The sequence below is a fragment of the Prinia subflava genome, chromosome 5 (assembly GCF_021018805.1).
Source record: "Prinia subflava isolate CZ2003 ecotype Zambia chromosome 5, Cam_Psub_1.2, whole genome shotgun sequence".
NCBI lineage: Eukaryota > Metazoa > Chordata > Aves > Passeriformes > Cisticolidae > Prinia > Prinia subflava.
In genome coordinates, this window is record NC_086251.1 from 26,273,118 (window position 1) to 26,287,925 (window position 14,808).

Consider the following 14,808-nt stretch of genomic DNA (forward strand, 5'->3'; position numbering starts at 1 on the left):
CATGTGGGACTTCAGGAAAGTTGAAAAAAAAGTAGTGATAGTGAAGACTGTGCTATCAGGGCTTAAAAGATTCATAAAGTCCAGTGTCTCACTAAGCTCTAGGCTGAACTGTTTGCCTTCATGGGGTTAAAGAAATCTTCCTTCAGAGGTCTTAAATACTATTTGGGTTCCTGCAGTGACTATAAACACACAAAATGCTCCCGTTGTGAACTACATACTTTAAAAGTGTTACTCATGTAAAGAGATCTGAACTCCAGCACAGTAAAATGCCACAGAGAAAACTCTAAAAACATGTTAAAAACCATGGAAATTTGAAGCAGTCATGCTTTGCTGTATTTGCTGAAGTCAAAGTAATAAATAAGTCTTTAATCACTCAGAGCTTGGAAGGGAAAAAAATATAAACAGCAAATACTTGGAAAATTTAAACTACAGTTAAATATAACAACAGAAACAGAAAATTTTTAAAAAATCAAGACATCCAAGGTATTATAAGTGTCTCAGCATAATCATCCATGCTCCTTACATTGTCTAAAATATTAGTCAAGGCACATTGGTCTGCAAAACCACCAAATGAATTATCCAGTGAAGAAAAGCCATTTTTTCAGTTCTGTTCCAGAGTGAATTCAGCTTTGCCTGAGGTTGTCTGAGTTCAGGATCACAGCTGCTAACCCTTCTTTTGGTAATCCAAAACCACACTGGCTGGACTCCTCATCTCCATTGGAACAGAATTCCTCCATCCTGCTTCACCAGCCAGCCCTGGCCACCTCCTATCCTCTCTGTCTATCCCTACAATTTCCTCCTGCCTCCCTAAGGTCAGGAAAGCGGAGCAGATATTGTAAGGGAGAGCTACAAGGGAAAGCACATGAGCAGAGCTCACCCTCAACATATAGAAAAATATTTGGTCACAGCTGCAGAGCTTCTCAAAACAGCCCTGCATCACTGCAGGGAAGCTGGTGCTCCCAAGAGAACCTCTGGTGTGAAAGTGTGACTCTGAACCAGTAATCTGTCTGGTTCCATTCTCACTGAAGTTCCAATGTGATGGTCAGTCCTGCATCAAGGCAGGAAAAAACTTGCAGTTTGGGGTTTTGGATCCTGAATAGCACAAAATCTCTTCACCAGAACAATGTAGGAATAGATATTTCTCACCTCCTGTACTTAATTCTGCAACAGAGCACCATCACGTCCTTCCATGTCGCTTACTACTGTCACTCTCAGTTACTTTATCACTCCTGTGTTGCAGTGTATTTTATGACTAGCAACCCCTCACTCCTATACTTTCAATATATAAATATGTATCACCACAAACATAGACACAGAGGAGAGGTGTGGATGCTCTAACTCCAGAAAGTTTGGCTGCTTATGCCCTCAAACACATGCTGTGCTACAAACTGGGGAAAAAAAACCTAACTGAGCAACTGTAATACATGAATAAATGTATCATTCTTGGCTGATAAGCCAAAGCTTATGGGATTTCAGATACCAATTAGCTGAAAATCTGTGATGTCTTATTAAAAGACATGGTTCTCCCATTAGACAGGGCAAAAGTTCATCTGAATTGCAAGAATAAATCTGTGCTTTTTGAAAAGACTTCAGCATTTAATTCCATAATTCTGTATTATAATTTTATATTTCCCTCTCATTCTTGACTAACTCTGATGAGGCTGCTGCACAATAGGTTTTTAAATTCAATCAGTGTCAATGTCTGGGATGTTTATACCTTCACAGAGAATAGAACTGTTCAGTTGGAAGGGATCTACAACAATCATATAGTCAAAGTGCCTAAAATAAATGTAAAGCCAGCTGGAAACCTTAAAAGGTTTTTCACCACCAAGTGGAGAATTGTGTAAAGTTTCAGGTTTTTACAGCCAGCTTTGTGTTAAGGAGAGCATATAGAAAACCAACCTGAAATTCTCCTAAAAAGATAACACTCAGCCTGTGACTGAACATCCCACTGATATTTGTGAAATTCTGAGCTCTTCATTCACTCAGTACATACTGCAGAATTGCTTTTTCTAGATGAGGAACACTGGAATGCCACCTCTATTTCCTTTAATGTCATTTCCCTCTGTTTCCATTTCTCCTTATGGGTCCAGTTGTGTGGGTATGACAGAACTGGGAGCAGCCCCGACGTGGAGGTTACACCACCCTGAGGAAAGCTCCTAGGAGCAGCACACCTGAGGGAAGCAGAATGCTGCAGTGACACCCTGCCATTGTCTGGAAGCTGTAATCCTTTGAGCACTTCAGAGGTACAGAGAGGTCCTGACACTGCTGAATTTGCTGAATTGTAAAGGTTCTACACCTCAACTTCCCTCCTGCTCATGCAGCACAAAACCCTGACCTTCCCCAGGCACTCCCCTCCATAACCTACTGGTGCTGAACTAGTCACAACCTGAAACAAAGGCTCTATGCTCCTCCTGCAACACACAGCACATCAATGTGATCTGTCACCACTGTCATAAGGGAGCTACTCTCCCTACGCACTCAGAGCACATCTGTCAGCTACAAGTCACCTCTCACCAAAGACTACAATTCACCCGTTTTCCAAGCTGGCCTGCTCTCCTACCTGCCATGGGTTTCGTCTTTGTGCATGCAGTTAGCAGGCTACATCAAAGCACTGGGTTTGTTACATGCCAGTAGAGGAGAGAAGCAGAGGAGCAATTATAATGGAATGGGAGGAAAAGGAATTGTAAGAGGAAGGACTGATGCTGAGAGGCAGGAAAAGACTATAAGCCTGATCCAATTAATTAACATAATTAATGTCATTATTTTCCTCCTCTGATTTAAGGATTCAATATAGGAATCGTGCTTACTCGTAGGAGTCTCAGATAAAAGTCTCCAGATACAGAAGGCAAGATGTTGCATGGCTGTAACTGTATTCCCATAGACATCCATCATTTTATGTTAACTATGAACCCAGTGGGTTCCCTCTTCTCAATTTATTTCTGGAAGGAGCTCACCTGCCTCTCCTCTCAGAAGCTGCTTTTTTTCCCTGCTTTTACTAAAGGTTTGCAAAAGTTATTTTTGTTTCTTTTATTTCTGAGGAATTTGATCCAATACCAAGCTACAAAGAGTACCAGTCACTGTCTGCACATAGAGTAATGAGCATCAGCCTAAGGAAAACCACCTGCATGCACAAATCTAAGTACAAACTGGAATGTGGTGTTAGAAAATAACCAGGCAGTTTTAATACAGGATTTTCCAAGTTGTTGGCAAGCCCAAAGAAATTTTTAAAAAATCAAAACAAACAAAAAACCTGTCACAAGGCAACCTAAAAGTCTTCTGGATCAAAAGTTTTATAAAATTACAAAGATCAACACACTTCAGGGAGTGCTGGACTAGAACAGTTCATGTCAAAACTAAACATTTGATATTAAATCATGTCTTATGCTTTTAAAATAAATATTTCAGATTTCTGAATGCAAAGCTTTTCTAAGCAAGTTTGAAATTAAAAAAAAACCAACATGGATTTATTTGAATGTCTCAGTACGAACTAACTGGTGCACACACAAAACAAATGACTGAATGTACCAGCTCAAAGCCTAGACCACTTTATGAAGCATTTTAGCATCACACATCAGCAGTTTTCACTAAAATCCATTCAAAATGAAAATTTCTCTCCACTCTTGTCACAGACATCACAGATACACTTCTACACACCAGCACAGCCAGAATGCACTCCTTCACACATACAAGCAGGCTGAAGACAGGGACCCTCCTGTGGATCCTTTTGGGAGTCCAGGAAGTAAGAGAGGAATACTTTTGAAATTTCACTGGAGCAAGGCATCCTTTTCTCTATCTTTGGTCTTATGGACTAATTCGAAACTGTGCATAAATGTAGCATGAATAGAAAGATGGATTTCTTCTATGGCTGCTCATAAGACACTGACTTCAGCTCTAAAGCAGCAGTACACATGGCTCACTATCTGATTTCTACCCCTGCCAACGTAGTCCTCCCTCCTGTTGCAGTTTAGAAATCCCTGGTGTTTGTCTGCATGCGTTCCCTCTACTGTGCAATTCCCATAAATTTATCATACCCTTTTCCATTGCATTTCAAAGAGTACTCAACTTTGTAATGCCTATTACTTAAGAAGAACTGTTTTGTTTTCATTTCAAGTCATCCACCCAATATTTGACTTTCACTGACAGCCACAGTGCCTTGAATTGGGTATTCAGACTAGGCACAGCATATGGAGACATGCTGTCATTTACTCAATAAAAGACTGTGGATACAACTCCTAGGACAAATTTCAATGATCATTCAATGTTCTTCTGGTTGGAACCATTTAAGTGAAATTACTACTGTACCTGTGTGCTACTTTAACTGAACAGAGACACAAGAAGAAGAAAATAAGAGAGAAGTTCTTCAATGAAAAGACAAAAGAGAACACAGGGTCTCATCCCTTCCACGTTTGACATGCTCTCCTCCAACAAAGGGATACACAAAGCACTAAAGGTTTGTCTAAGTGAAATAGATGCACTGGTTTATTTTATGTTGGCTTACAACAAAATAAGGTACTCCTTTATCTTTCTGGACAGTGGACTGACTAAACTTAATCCAGTTTATACTCCTTCTACAAAAAAGGCCAACTCAGTCCTGAGAAGGAGATAAATTCAGGGAGAGAAATAAAATGTTTGGGGCTTCTGAAAACTGTTAGACAAATGCAAGCATCCAGGAATAGGGCATTCATCATTGCCATGCTGATAACCATTCCACAAACAAAGAAAAAATTGGCTGTCTTACTCCTAAACCTGCCATCAACCTTCCTATGCTTCTCTGCCTTAGAAAGAATTCAACAAAACCCCAAACCATAACTATTTAACAGGCTGAAATGAAACATAAGTTACCCTATTCTGTGACGCCTGCACTGCAAGAGTTGGAATGGACTGTAAAGAAATTCTGACCAAGTGCCTCTACTAATATTATCCCATGGACTGTGGTTATACTCAGTAGCTAAACTCTGAGCAATGACATCAACATGACCACACATTTGGAAAGGTGTTTGAGGTTTGCTCAGGATGTATGCTGTGCTGTAATTTTGCAGATAGTTGGCTCTCCACATTCAAAGGCAAGAGTATGACATCCAGCCAAGCACAGCTTGGTTTCTCACAGAAGAGAAAAGGTCTGACCTACCCACCTCTTACCAAGCTCAAGTAATCAAAAGAAAAGAATCCAATATGAAGGCTCAAAGAAATACCGGTGCTTAAAATAAGAAGAAAGTTCTCCCAGACTTTCGTCTGGTGGCTTTTTTGCCTTCCTCCTAATCAACTCCTGAGACCTGACACTAGTGTGCAACCTCAGCCTCCAAAAGGCTGTGGAGTTGCTTTGACACTGAACAATGCATACCTGTGGACCGAGTCCCTTCCTGGTTTTGTTACCTTTGATTTGTGGTTCTTTTTCTGAAGGTTTTTTGTACTGTCATTCTCCACAACTTACTTAATTTTCCCACAGTTCCTTAGATTTTGCACCAAGAGGAATTTCTACATCCTCCAGTGTTTCCATTGTCAGTGGATGGGAACTCTGAAATCATCCTTTCATGATAGAGATCATTAGAAACATGTGTGCCAGCCAGGAAAATAAAATAGAGAGAAGGCAGCCTGCAAATTCCTTCACCACTTAGACCTTGGGCTTTCCAAGTAAAGAAGGAAATGTAAAGCCACTCCAAGAATATGCTCCAGTAAAAGTTGTACAGTGGAAATACAAGTGGTTTTTAAACTAATTGACTGTAGAGTCTGGGAGCTGACAACAATAGCCCCCATAGTGAGCATGCAATTCCCAGGTGAAAGTTGTGATGGCAGCTACATAGTTAAATGCTCATGCATTAAAGTCTCCCCCAGTGATTGAGATTATTTTTGGCAGAAGATTGGACAGAGATTGTAAAATGTACATTTATTTTCTTTTAGCTCTTTTCTTACTCTCTCCGAAACACACCCTTTTAAAAATCTCTTTCCTAATACCGACACGCTTCATATCACAGACTTGGATAGACAGCAAATATAATTATTATTCCTTACATTAACCTTACTTGCATGTTGGAAGCCACTCCACCAAAAGCACTGCAAAGATACTTAGCAATTCCTGATGGGACCACATGCCATGAAAGCTGGGGCTTTAAGGACATACAGCTCTGCTTGCATGAGATACACTTGTCCTGGGACTCTTCAAGAGTAAAACAACCCCCTTCCTCCCAATAGAAATAGAAGGGCAGAAAAAGCCTGAAATCAAAAACTCTGTGCTATCCCTTGGCATACAATTGTAAATGAACAAAATTATAAAACCTGCTTAGAAACTGATGTTCCAGTGTGTCTTTACAGAAAAGTAAATATACACAAGTTCATCATTTAGCCAGAGAGAGGACATTCACTGTGCTAGCAAGAGCTGGCTGTAGCACCCAAGATCACGTTTGCCTTTCCTCCTTCCCTGCCTGGAAAGATTTCAGATTACATGATCTGTTACACTGAGAAATACAAAGTGTCTCTACACTGGGGGTACTATTGTAACTGCAGCTGTATGAGAAGTTCAGCCTGTCCTGATAGAGGCTTTTTTCCTCTCATATTCATAACAAATTTGCTTGCCACTGTGCACATATAGCAAATGTGTCCCACTCCTACCTTTTCCTCCCATCACTGGTTGCATGCATGCTGCCACTGCCCAACTTCTCTCCTATTCCTGCAGCTTCCCTCCTCACATCTCTCTTCTTCTCTGTGAGAGACTGTGACTTCTTTTCTTTTGCTCTACTTCAGAACCAAAGCTGACTGTGACAAACAGAACAGCACCAAGATTCCTTTCAAAACTCAGCCTGAGAACCACTTTCTGGGTGGGAGTTCTTAAGTCCATTTTTCACAGTCCCAATACTTACTCTTCTCTATCTGTGTCCCTCATCTCCCTGCTTGGACAAAGCATCCTCTCCAAACTACACCTTTTACGGTAGGCAACCTTCACTACTCTTGGAGCATTACTCTTACCCCCCTCTCCAAAATGACCCCAAAGAAACAATCCAGCAGCCAGAGAAGCAGAAAGGTCCCGGGGTGTAGCTGTTAGTTTCATGCCAAACCCTTGTACAGTGACTGCCTGCATCCAGCTCCAGAGCCTCGACAGCAGCAGTTTTTCTAAAACTACAGATTTGCTATTCATTTCAGTGAACAAAATTTACTTACAACCAAGATTTATTTTCCTGCATGTCACCCACTTTACATATGTTTCATGCCAGTACTTTCAATCCCCACCCCCCCTTTTCCCCCTACTGTTCTGAAAATAGTGCTTTTCTGGTTTTAAAGGTAAAAGGGAAGGGGCAATGAAATAAGTCTGAGCCACTAGGTAGAAGAAGGACTTTGCAAAATAAGGAGATGAAACGGAAGAGAAATAAGTTCCTTACCCACTGCGGTGACCCACAGGACCAGCTGTGGTAGCCGGTTCATGGCTCTGCGGGGTGCGGGCTGGTCCCACCCGGGTGCGCGGCTGCGGAGGGGACGTGCCAGGCTCTTCCTGCGGGCTCCGCTGGAGCTCTGAGACCAGGCTCGGGCTCCTGCTGCCTTGGAGGAAAATTCCCACCTCCTGCTCGGGAAGGCTCGTATGGGTCCTAGAGCCACCCTCCCTCCCTTGCCTCCTCCTCCCGTTTTGCATACCGCTCCTGCACGATCAGCAAATTCACAAGGCAGTTGCTTCAGACATGAACACATCCTCCTATAAATTTTCAGGCATTAGTATTCGCTAGGACAAGATGAATTCATGATCTTACTGGGTTGTTCCCTTCTCTCAGTCTTCCCTTGCAGCTGTCCCAATGACACACACGAGACTCACACATCCCCTGGACTAAACTTAGCTCATATTTGAGATGATAGAGAGGATCCCCACGGCCTGGAAGTGTTTTTGCTGACTGCCCTGAAAGAGAAATTGGACCTATTTACACAACCTAGATTCCCACCTTTCTTCCCTTAGCATCACTCACAACCACTTAACTCCTGAGCCTCTGCTGGAGACACACAGCTAGGACCTGCAGCACAGCAAAGTGTAAGTCCTCCACCTGCGAGCTTGGGCATTCGCTCCTTAAACACTTAACTTTAAACTCCTTTTTCTTCTGAACCATCAGCATTTCAATTGCGCTAGTTCACCTTCGATTTCTTTGCAGGTGTGTCTTTCTTTTATGGGGAGTTTATAAAAAAGAATATCAATTTTAGAATAATCAGATTGCATTCTTTATGACTAATTCTCCAGGTGGATACTCTTACTCTGAATTAGGGGTGCTTTAATCTAAATTAGCATAATTTATTGTGGCTGTTGTGAATTTAACAGGTAGTAACACGAGTCTTGAATAAAATACAATTCAAAATATAAGAACTGGAGAGATTTGGAGCTGACATGAATTAAAGCCAGAAAGCCTGCATTCCATATTTAATTGTGGTTCATAGAATAGACTAAAAATTTAATTATTTTACTTCACTTTCTCTGAGTCTTCCACCAATATCTATGCAGCACTCAGGAGTAGTCTTTATTTTTGTATCTTAATCATTTATTTGGATCTACAAAATTGTTTTTAGTTCAGCAACACATTGCTACTTTTAGCAGATTTAAAGAGGTGTATTTTTTAACACAACCTGAATGATTTGGAAGTAAATATTCTGAGGTTTTCCTCTATGGCCACCTCAACTACAAAAGTATGGTAGCAATAAGGACAGACATTTTTAGTTGCTTACTAGTTAAATTTATATAAACTGTCTCCCAAGCAAAGTAATGCACCAAGACCAAAAATAAAATAAATAAATAAATAAATAGAAAGAAAAAAAGCTGCCAGCTTTCCATCTCTTCATAAATAAATATCTTGGCTGAGGCTCTGGGATTGCAAAGCAGGTAATTTTTTACTCCCAATTGGTAAAGAGTAGAAGCATCTCAGGAAATTTCCATGCTTATCTGAACCCTCCCATGAAGAGAAATGTAAACAATCTGTACCTTCAAGGAGCTGGTAGCAGCAGCAGACACTGTTTCTGTTAATACTCAGTTTTAAGGAAGTTTGTGTTTTCCATGGTTATGGAACTGATTTTCATTTAGTTTGGCAAAGTCAGATGCATTCTGAGGCTCATTACAGAAATGTGAGGCACTCTATAAGAAAGAGACAGATGCATGTGATGCTTTTAAGCAGAGGGCAAAAGAAGAAGATGAGGTGACTAATCTCTGACCAGCTGCCTCATTAGACACTTGTGAGAGGTTGAGTCCTGGCAAAGCAAAGTAGACCTTGGTCTACTGGAAGGTCCATAATTAATCCTCAACAAGATAATCCACATCTGTCAAGAAAAGGATTCACCCTGACCAGACAAAAACTGTTATTTTAGGGAATAAAAGATTTTATACATAAAGGGCAGGACATAGAAAAACAAATGTTTCAGAATGAAAAACACAAGAAGATTATATAATATAGAGTATGGAAACAATAGAAGTCATAACAATACCCAGCGTTTGGAAGTGGGATAGGAATTACAAGAAAGTGCCACTCACCAACAGTGTGCAAGTGATACAAGAGCATGCACAGAAAGGGAAAAAGCCCAACAACAACAAAAGGATGGCAGCAACACAACTAATGCAGACAGAACCTCTGTAGAAGTAATTAGGAGCAGTGGACAATGCTGCATCATCAGAGAGCTGAGCTGCCAGTCTGGAAGCAACTGGGACAATTACAAGCTTTTAAATTGGGCACTTCTGCACTAGAGCACTGCCAGAATCTGGACACTAGCAACTGAAAAACCCACTGGTCTTCAATAATGATACCATCTTTGGCTCAGCAGCACAGGAACAACCTACTGGGGCCCAGGAGAGGGAACCAGACATGCTTATGCTGTCCTTACATTTGTCTGAGGGCATCCGCTATTGCAAACACAACACAGAAATCCAACCCATCTCAAAAACTTTTGGAATAGAGCTGCAAGACAAGTTCCCACCATGCTACCAGGAAATGCCTTAGAACTGAAGGGAGATGAGGCACTTAGCTGCTAAGCAAGCAGAGCTTCAGCAATAAAGGTCTAGTCAGAAGAAGAAAGGAGTTGTCACTTACATGGACACTCAGGGGACAAAATTTATAAACAGTGGGAAATATTTCCCACATAAAAGAAGAAAGCATTGACTGGTGATTGATCCAAAATGCATTTCTACATGGGACACCAAAGAAGGCAAATGTTCATGTAGCTCCAACAGCACCTTTGAGAGATACAGTTCTCTCTTGGGCTGCATGGTGCATAGAAATATCCAACATATTTTTGATAGCATATCCAGTACAAAGGCCTGTATCATGACATTTTGATCTAAGAAAAATATGAGGAAAATTCATAGATTTCATAAACCTTGCATGAGAATCAAGCTGTAGGGCAAAAGCTAAAGAATATTCCTTATAATGGAAATAATATCCAGCAGAGCAAGGTGAATGGGGTGAGTTGGTACAGACTGACCACACTAAGATGAGGGAGTATAGAACTGTTTGAAACAAACACAAAATAAGTAAAGAAATTTGTGTTCAGTCAGCCCACCTTAGCATCCTGTGTACTGGCCTACAAAACTCTTTAACAGACATAGGATTTGAGTGCTACAAAAACATCTGGAAATCTGAAGACATCAACAAAAGATGTCTCAGTGCCAGAGATAGTATCTAAACACAAAACTAACTCATCCTTGGATTCTTCTACTGAGAATATTGATAATTTTTTTTAAAGTTGTATAGTCAGACACTGAGACCAGTCACTTATCCATAGAACAAACTTGGTGTTAGTGCACATAAATAAAGAAAGAAAATTTGGCTTTACTCCACAGCCATTAAAGCTTCACATCTTCATGCATGGAAGAACTTTGTGAGCTGAAACTGATCATAAAACTCTTTACAGCCTAAGGGACCTGGAAATTCTCAGCCTAACCTTTCCCACAAGCAAAAAAGCTACAAAAGTATTTTGGTTTCAAATATATGATTTCTATGTTCCATGAAAACTAAGCAAGATCTGATGATGATTAGACACATGATCTCTGGAGAACTTTACAAAGAAACTATGGAGAAAATATACCCAGAATCAGATTTTATATCTGTTGCACACACAAGCTCTTAAAGAAAAAAATATCTATCTGGTGTCAGACAAAATGTGAACTTTGATTGTTACAGACATCACTGAGGGCACACCCCTACAAAAAGTGACTGGGACCAGTGCCTCAGGTAACACCAGTAGATCCAAGTGGTGCATAAGTAGCTAAAACTCAGGCTTTAGCCCTTAAAATTATAATAGGTTAAAAATGGTTAAATTTAATTGTTAAGTCTGACTTTATTTCAATGCAAATTAAATCCTCAGACATCGGGGGGGGAAAGTGTTAAAAAGGACATACACAGAATCATTTATGGATTTAAAAATCTAAAAATAGGACCAATGATATTTTACACCAGCCTCAGATAAACAGCAAGTTTGAGAAAATTGTTGCTATGCTTGTTACACAGGACAAAAAGAGAGGTAAAGATATAGGTGGTTAAAGGAGGGGCAAAAATCCTGATGCCCTAGAGCAAAGGCAGCACAGATTTTTCACTGCTGCAGGGAGAAAACAAACTCACTTGTGTCCTAAACTATCAAATTCATTCCTGTGCAGAAGAAAATCTAGGAAGTCATTTGTCCACGACAGTACTATCCTCACTGCATTTTAGAGTACCTGTGTTAGTAATGTCTGACAACAAGGCACCTTTAATGAACATGAGATTTAGCATTTTGCAGCAATGTACATACAAGGCATGCCACTCACTGTAAGTCTCCATTATTTCCAGCACAACAGGTCAGTAAAAAGCAGTGTCAAAATAATAAAGCACCTACTAATGAAGGACAACAGAGACCATATTCAGCCCTGTTAAATCAGAGCACAGCATCAGCAAAGCATGGCTTGTCATTTGCTGACATTTCATTCAATGGAAAATTGAAAACAAGCCTGTGCTACTGGGAATTGATGTCAAGATCCCTTGGGGGCTTGTAACTCTCTAAGGAGACAGATGAGGAAAAACAGCAATCCAAAAGATTACTTCAAGTACCTGGAGGCCATGCCATTTGCCCAAGACAGAAAACTCATACCTGTGAAAGTAAAACAGGCAAAACGACAGAATGGATGCCAAGACAGTTCAAAAGTCACAGGAGCATGTCACACAAGGAAGGCCACCTGTGGGTCAGCTGCTGTGTAACATTCCCAGGAAATTGCATTTTCTGAAGAGCCTGCTAGATACGTTTAGAGTTACTGATGGCACCTGGCAACATATATGAACAGAACTTCCTAAGAGCCTACAATGCAAAAGCATCATTCTTTCAGCAGCACCTTAAGCTCATAGATGACCTGAATGACTCACAATTTCTTACTGAGATCCTGAGTTTAATTCACAAGCCATCCCCCACAGCGATGGCCAAACCATCTGCTCCTGCAGCAACATCTCAAGAAGGCACTTGGTGTTTCCTATAAGGGCCTGCTGATACCTAGTACAGAAACCAGGTGTGAGGGATAGCTGGATCTCAGTAAAGCACCACAGCCCAGCCACTGAGCAACTCTTCATTGATCTGTAAGGGATTTCAAAGAGTGGCACAGGAATCAATATGCAACATTTTCTTAAACCGGAAGACCACTTCACCTGATTTTTTCACTACCTGCCTTGGTTTTTTTAAAGAAACTCTCAAGATGTGCTGTAAAAACTTCAAAATAAGAAGATAGTGACTATAAACAGCTATTTAATAGCAAGATTAGTCAACTGCTCTTGTTGACTGATGGTGTGGATTAGGCAGGTTAGATGAGTTCAAAGAGAACGTGTGTTGCATTTTTATTTTCTACAATATAGTCACAAAATTTTATTCATAATTCAGAGTCAATCATTTCTATAACCAGCCATATTACTGTTCAAGTAATAAATTTTTGACAGCTTCAGATGATGTGGTGCCAGCACCCTCCAAAGTTAATAATTCATTTGTGTCTCATGTATATTTCCAGGATTCCAGCATGCTTAGCTATTGTTCCAGCTTTGGATACTCTTGAGTTCATTCCATATGTTTACTACTCATGCAGGTAAGTGAATCATAGAATATTAATTGGAAGGGACCTCAAGGATCACCTGGCCCAAACTCTATTGGCAAATGCACTGTGTAGACAAGACAACCTAACACCCTGTCCAGACAAACCTAAAAAGTGTCCAATGTTGGGGAATGCACCGCTTTCCTGGGGAGATTATTCCAATGGCTGATTGTTCTTGTGAAAATTTTTTCTCTAGTGTCTAATAAGACTCTCCCCTGGAGCAAATTGTACCAATTATCCCTCACGTACTCTGTGTGATGCCTTGTAAAAAGAAAGTCTCTCTTGAAAAAAAGAGAGTCTTCTTTTAGCCACCCTTTAAATACTGGAATATGGTGATAAGGTCTCCCCTATGCCTTCTTTTTCAAGGCTGAACAAACTCATCTTTCTTAGCCTTTCTTCACACAGCAGGCTTCTCTGTCCTTTGATAATGCTTCTGGACCTTCTCTGGACCCTCTCCAGCCTGCTCACATCTTTTTTTCATGGCAGAGACCAAAACTGAGCACAGTATTCCATGTGTGGCCTTCCAGGCCCCTTTAATATCATATTAAAGCCCATGGTTTTAATCTCAATATATTCCTTTAGGTCTAACAAGCATAAAATATTCAGCTTCTATACTGAAAAGCCCACAAAATTCTGTATTACAAGTTGATAGCACTGAAGAAGTCCAAGCAGTTGATCAAAGCAAACTTCATCAGTTCTGACTTTCTCAGTGAGAATATCAAGAGCAAAGTATCAGAAGTAATGCAGACATACAGTAGCTGTGCCTCAATTCACAGTGCCATGGAAGATTGAATTGTACAAACTCAGCTTGGAGGCTGAAAAAGTCTTTGCTCTCCCCGCCTTTCAATTATGAGTCTACCTGTCTGCCTTCCTCTCCTGGTTGAAAAATACAACTATGAGTGTGAGTGACATTTACTCATGGGAGATTAAGGAAAAGTTCTTCTCACTTGCATCTGATGATTTGGGACCAAAGGCAGAAAAGCACTTTCAAAAGATGGTAGGAAAAGGGCAAGAAGAGAGAAAGGATTTTATATACTTACTGTTCTGAACTGATCATGTGGCTAAGTGGTGTGTAATTGTGCACTGTTCTCAGGAATCGAGACCAAAATTTTCTTGAAGAATCACTATGAATTTCTGTCATGTCTGAATTCCTCCAGGAATTCTTCTGTTACTTAATTTCTGGACTATGAGGAGGCAACTAGCTGCTTCATTCTTAGATATGTGGCTCAATATTTGTAGTTGAGTCATTAGCACTCAATCTGCTGCATCATCATCATATGCATGATTGTGCCAAGAGACAGATGTGGCAGATGATCAGCATTCACAGTTTGCTTTGCTGAGGATCAACACAAAGCCCAGCAGAAAGCAGTGAGGACAAGGATTAGTTATGCTCTTGCCTGCTCCTTGTCACTCCTACCTGCTGAGCTAGAGCAACATGTCTAACAGTGATGCCTGCCTGTTACTACTGAGACTTTCCAGGGTGCTTTTCAGGTGATCCTGCAGATCTTTGGAATATCCTGCCTCAAACAAGTTCCTTCAGCAGCTTTGGCAATATACACCCAAATATCTCAGCCCTTACAAGCTTTTTCCTCTAGAGGCTGTTAATGCATGTATTATTATATTAAGCTTCCACCATAACAACAGTTTCTACTTGGACTGCTCATTAGTCACCTCCTAATGATATCATAAACCTAGTCTCTGCACTGGCAGAGATTTACTCTCTCTGCAGATTCCTTCAAAATCTTTTGTTTTCTCCT

The 14,808-nt window shown here is 40.6% G+C and overlaps 1 protein-coding gene across 1 annotated transcript in view; it reads right to left on the reverse strand.

Annotated features, from left to right (window-relative positions):
* Window positions 1–7,518, reverse strand: part of LTK (leukocyte receptor tyrosine kinase) — a 96,320-nt gene extending 88,802 nt beyond the window's left edge. Inside the window, exon 1 of the mRNA XM_063398556.1 lies at window positions 7,374–7,518. Coding sequence (XP_063254626.1) covers window positions 7,374–7,416 — 43 coding nt within the window. The 5' untranslated portion in view covers window positions 7,417–7,518. The remainder of the gene's footprint in view (window positions 1–7,373) is intronic.
* Between the last annotated feature and the right edge of the window lie 7,290 nt (window positions 7,519–14,808).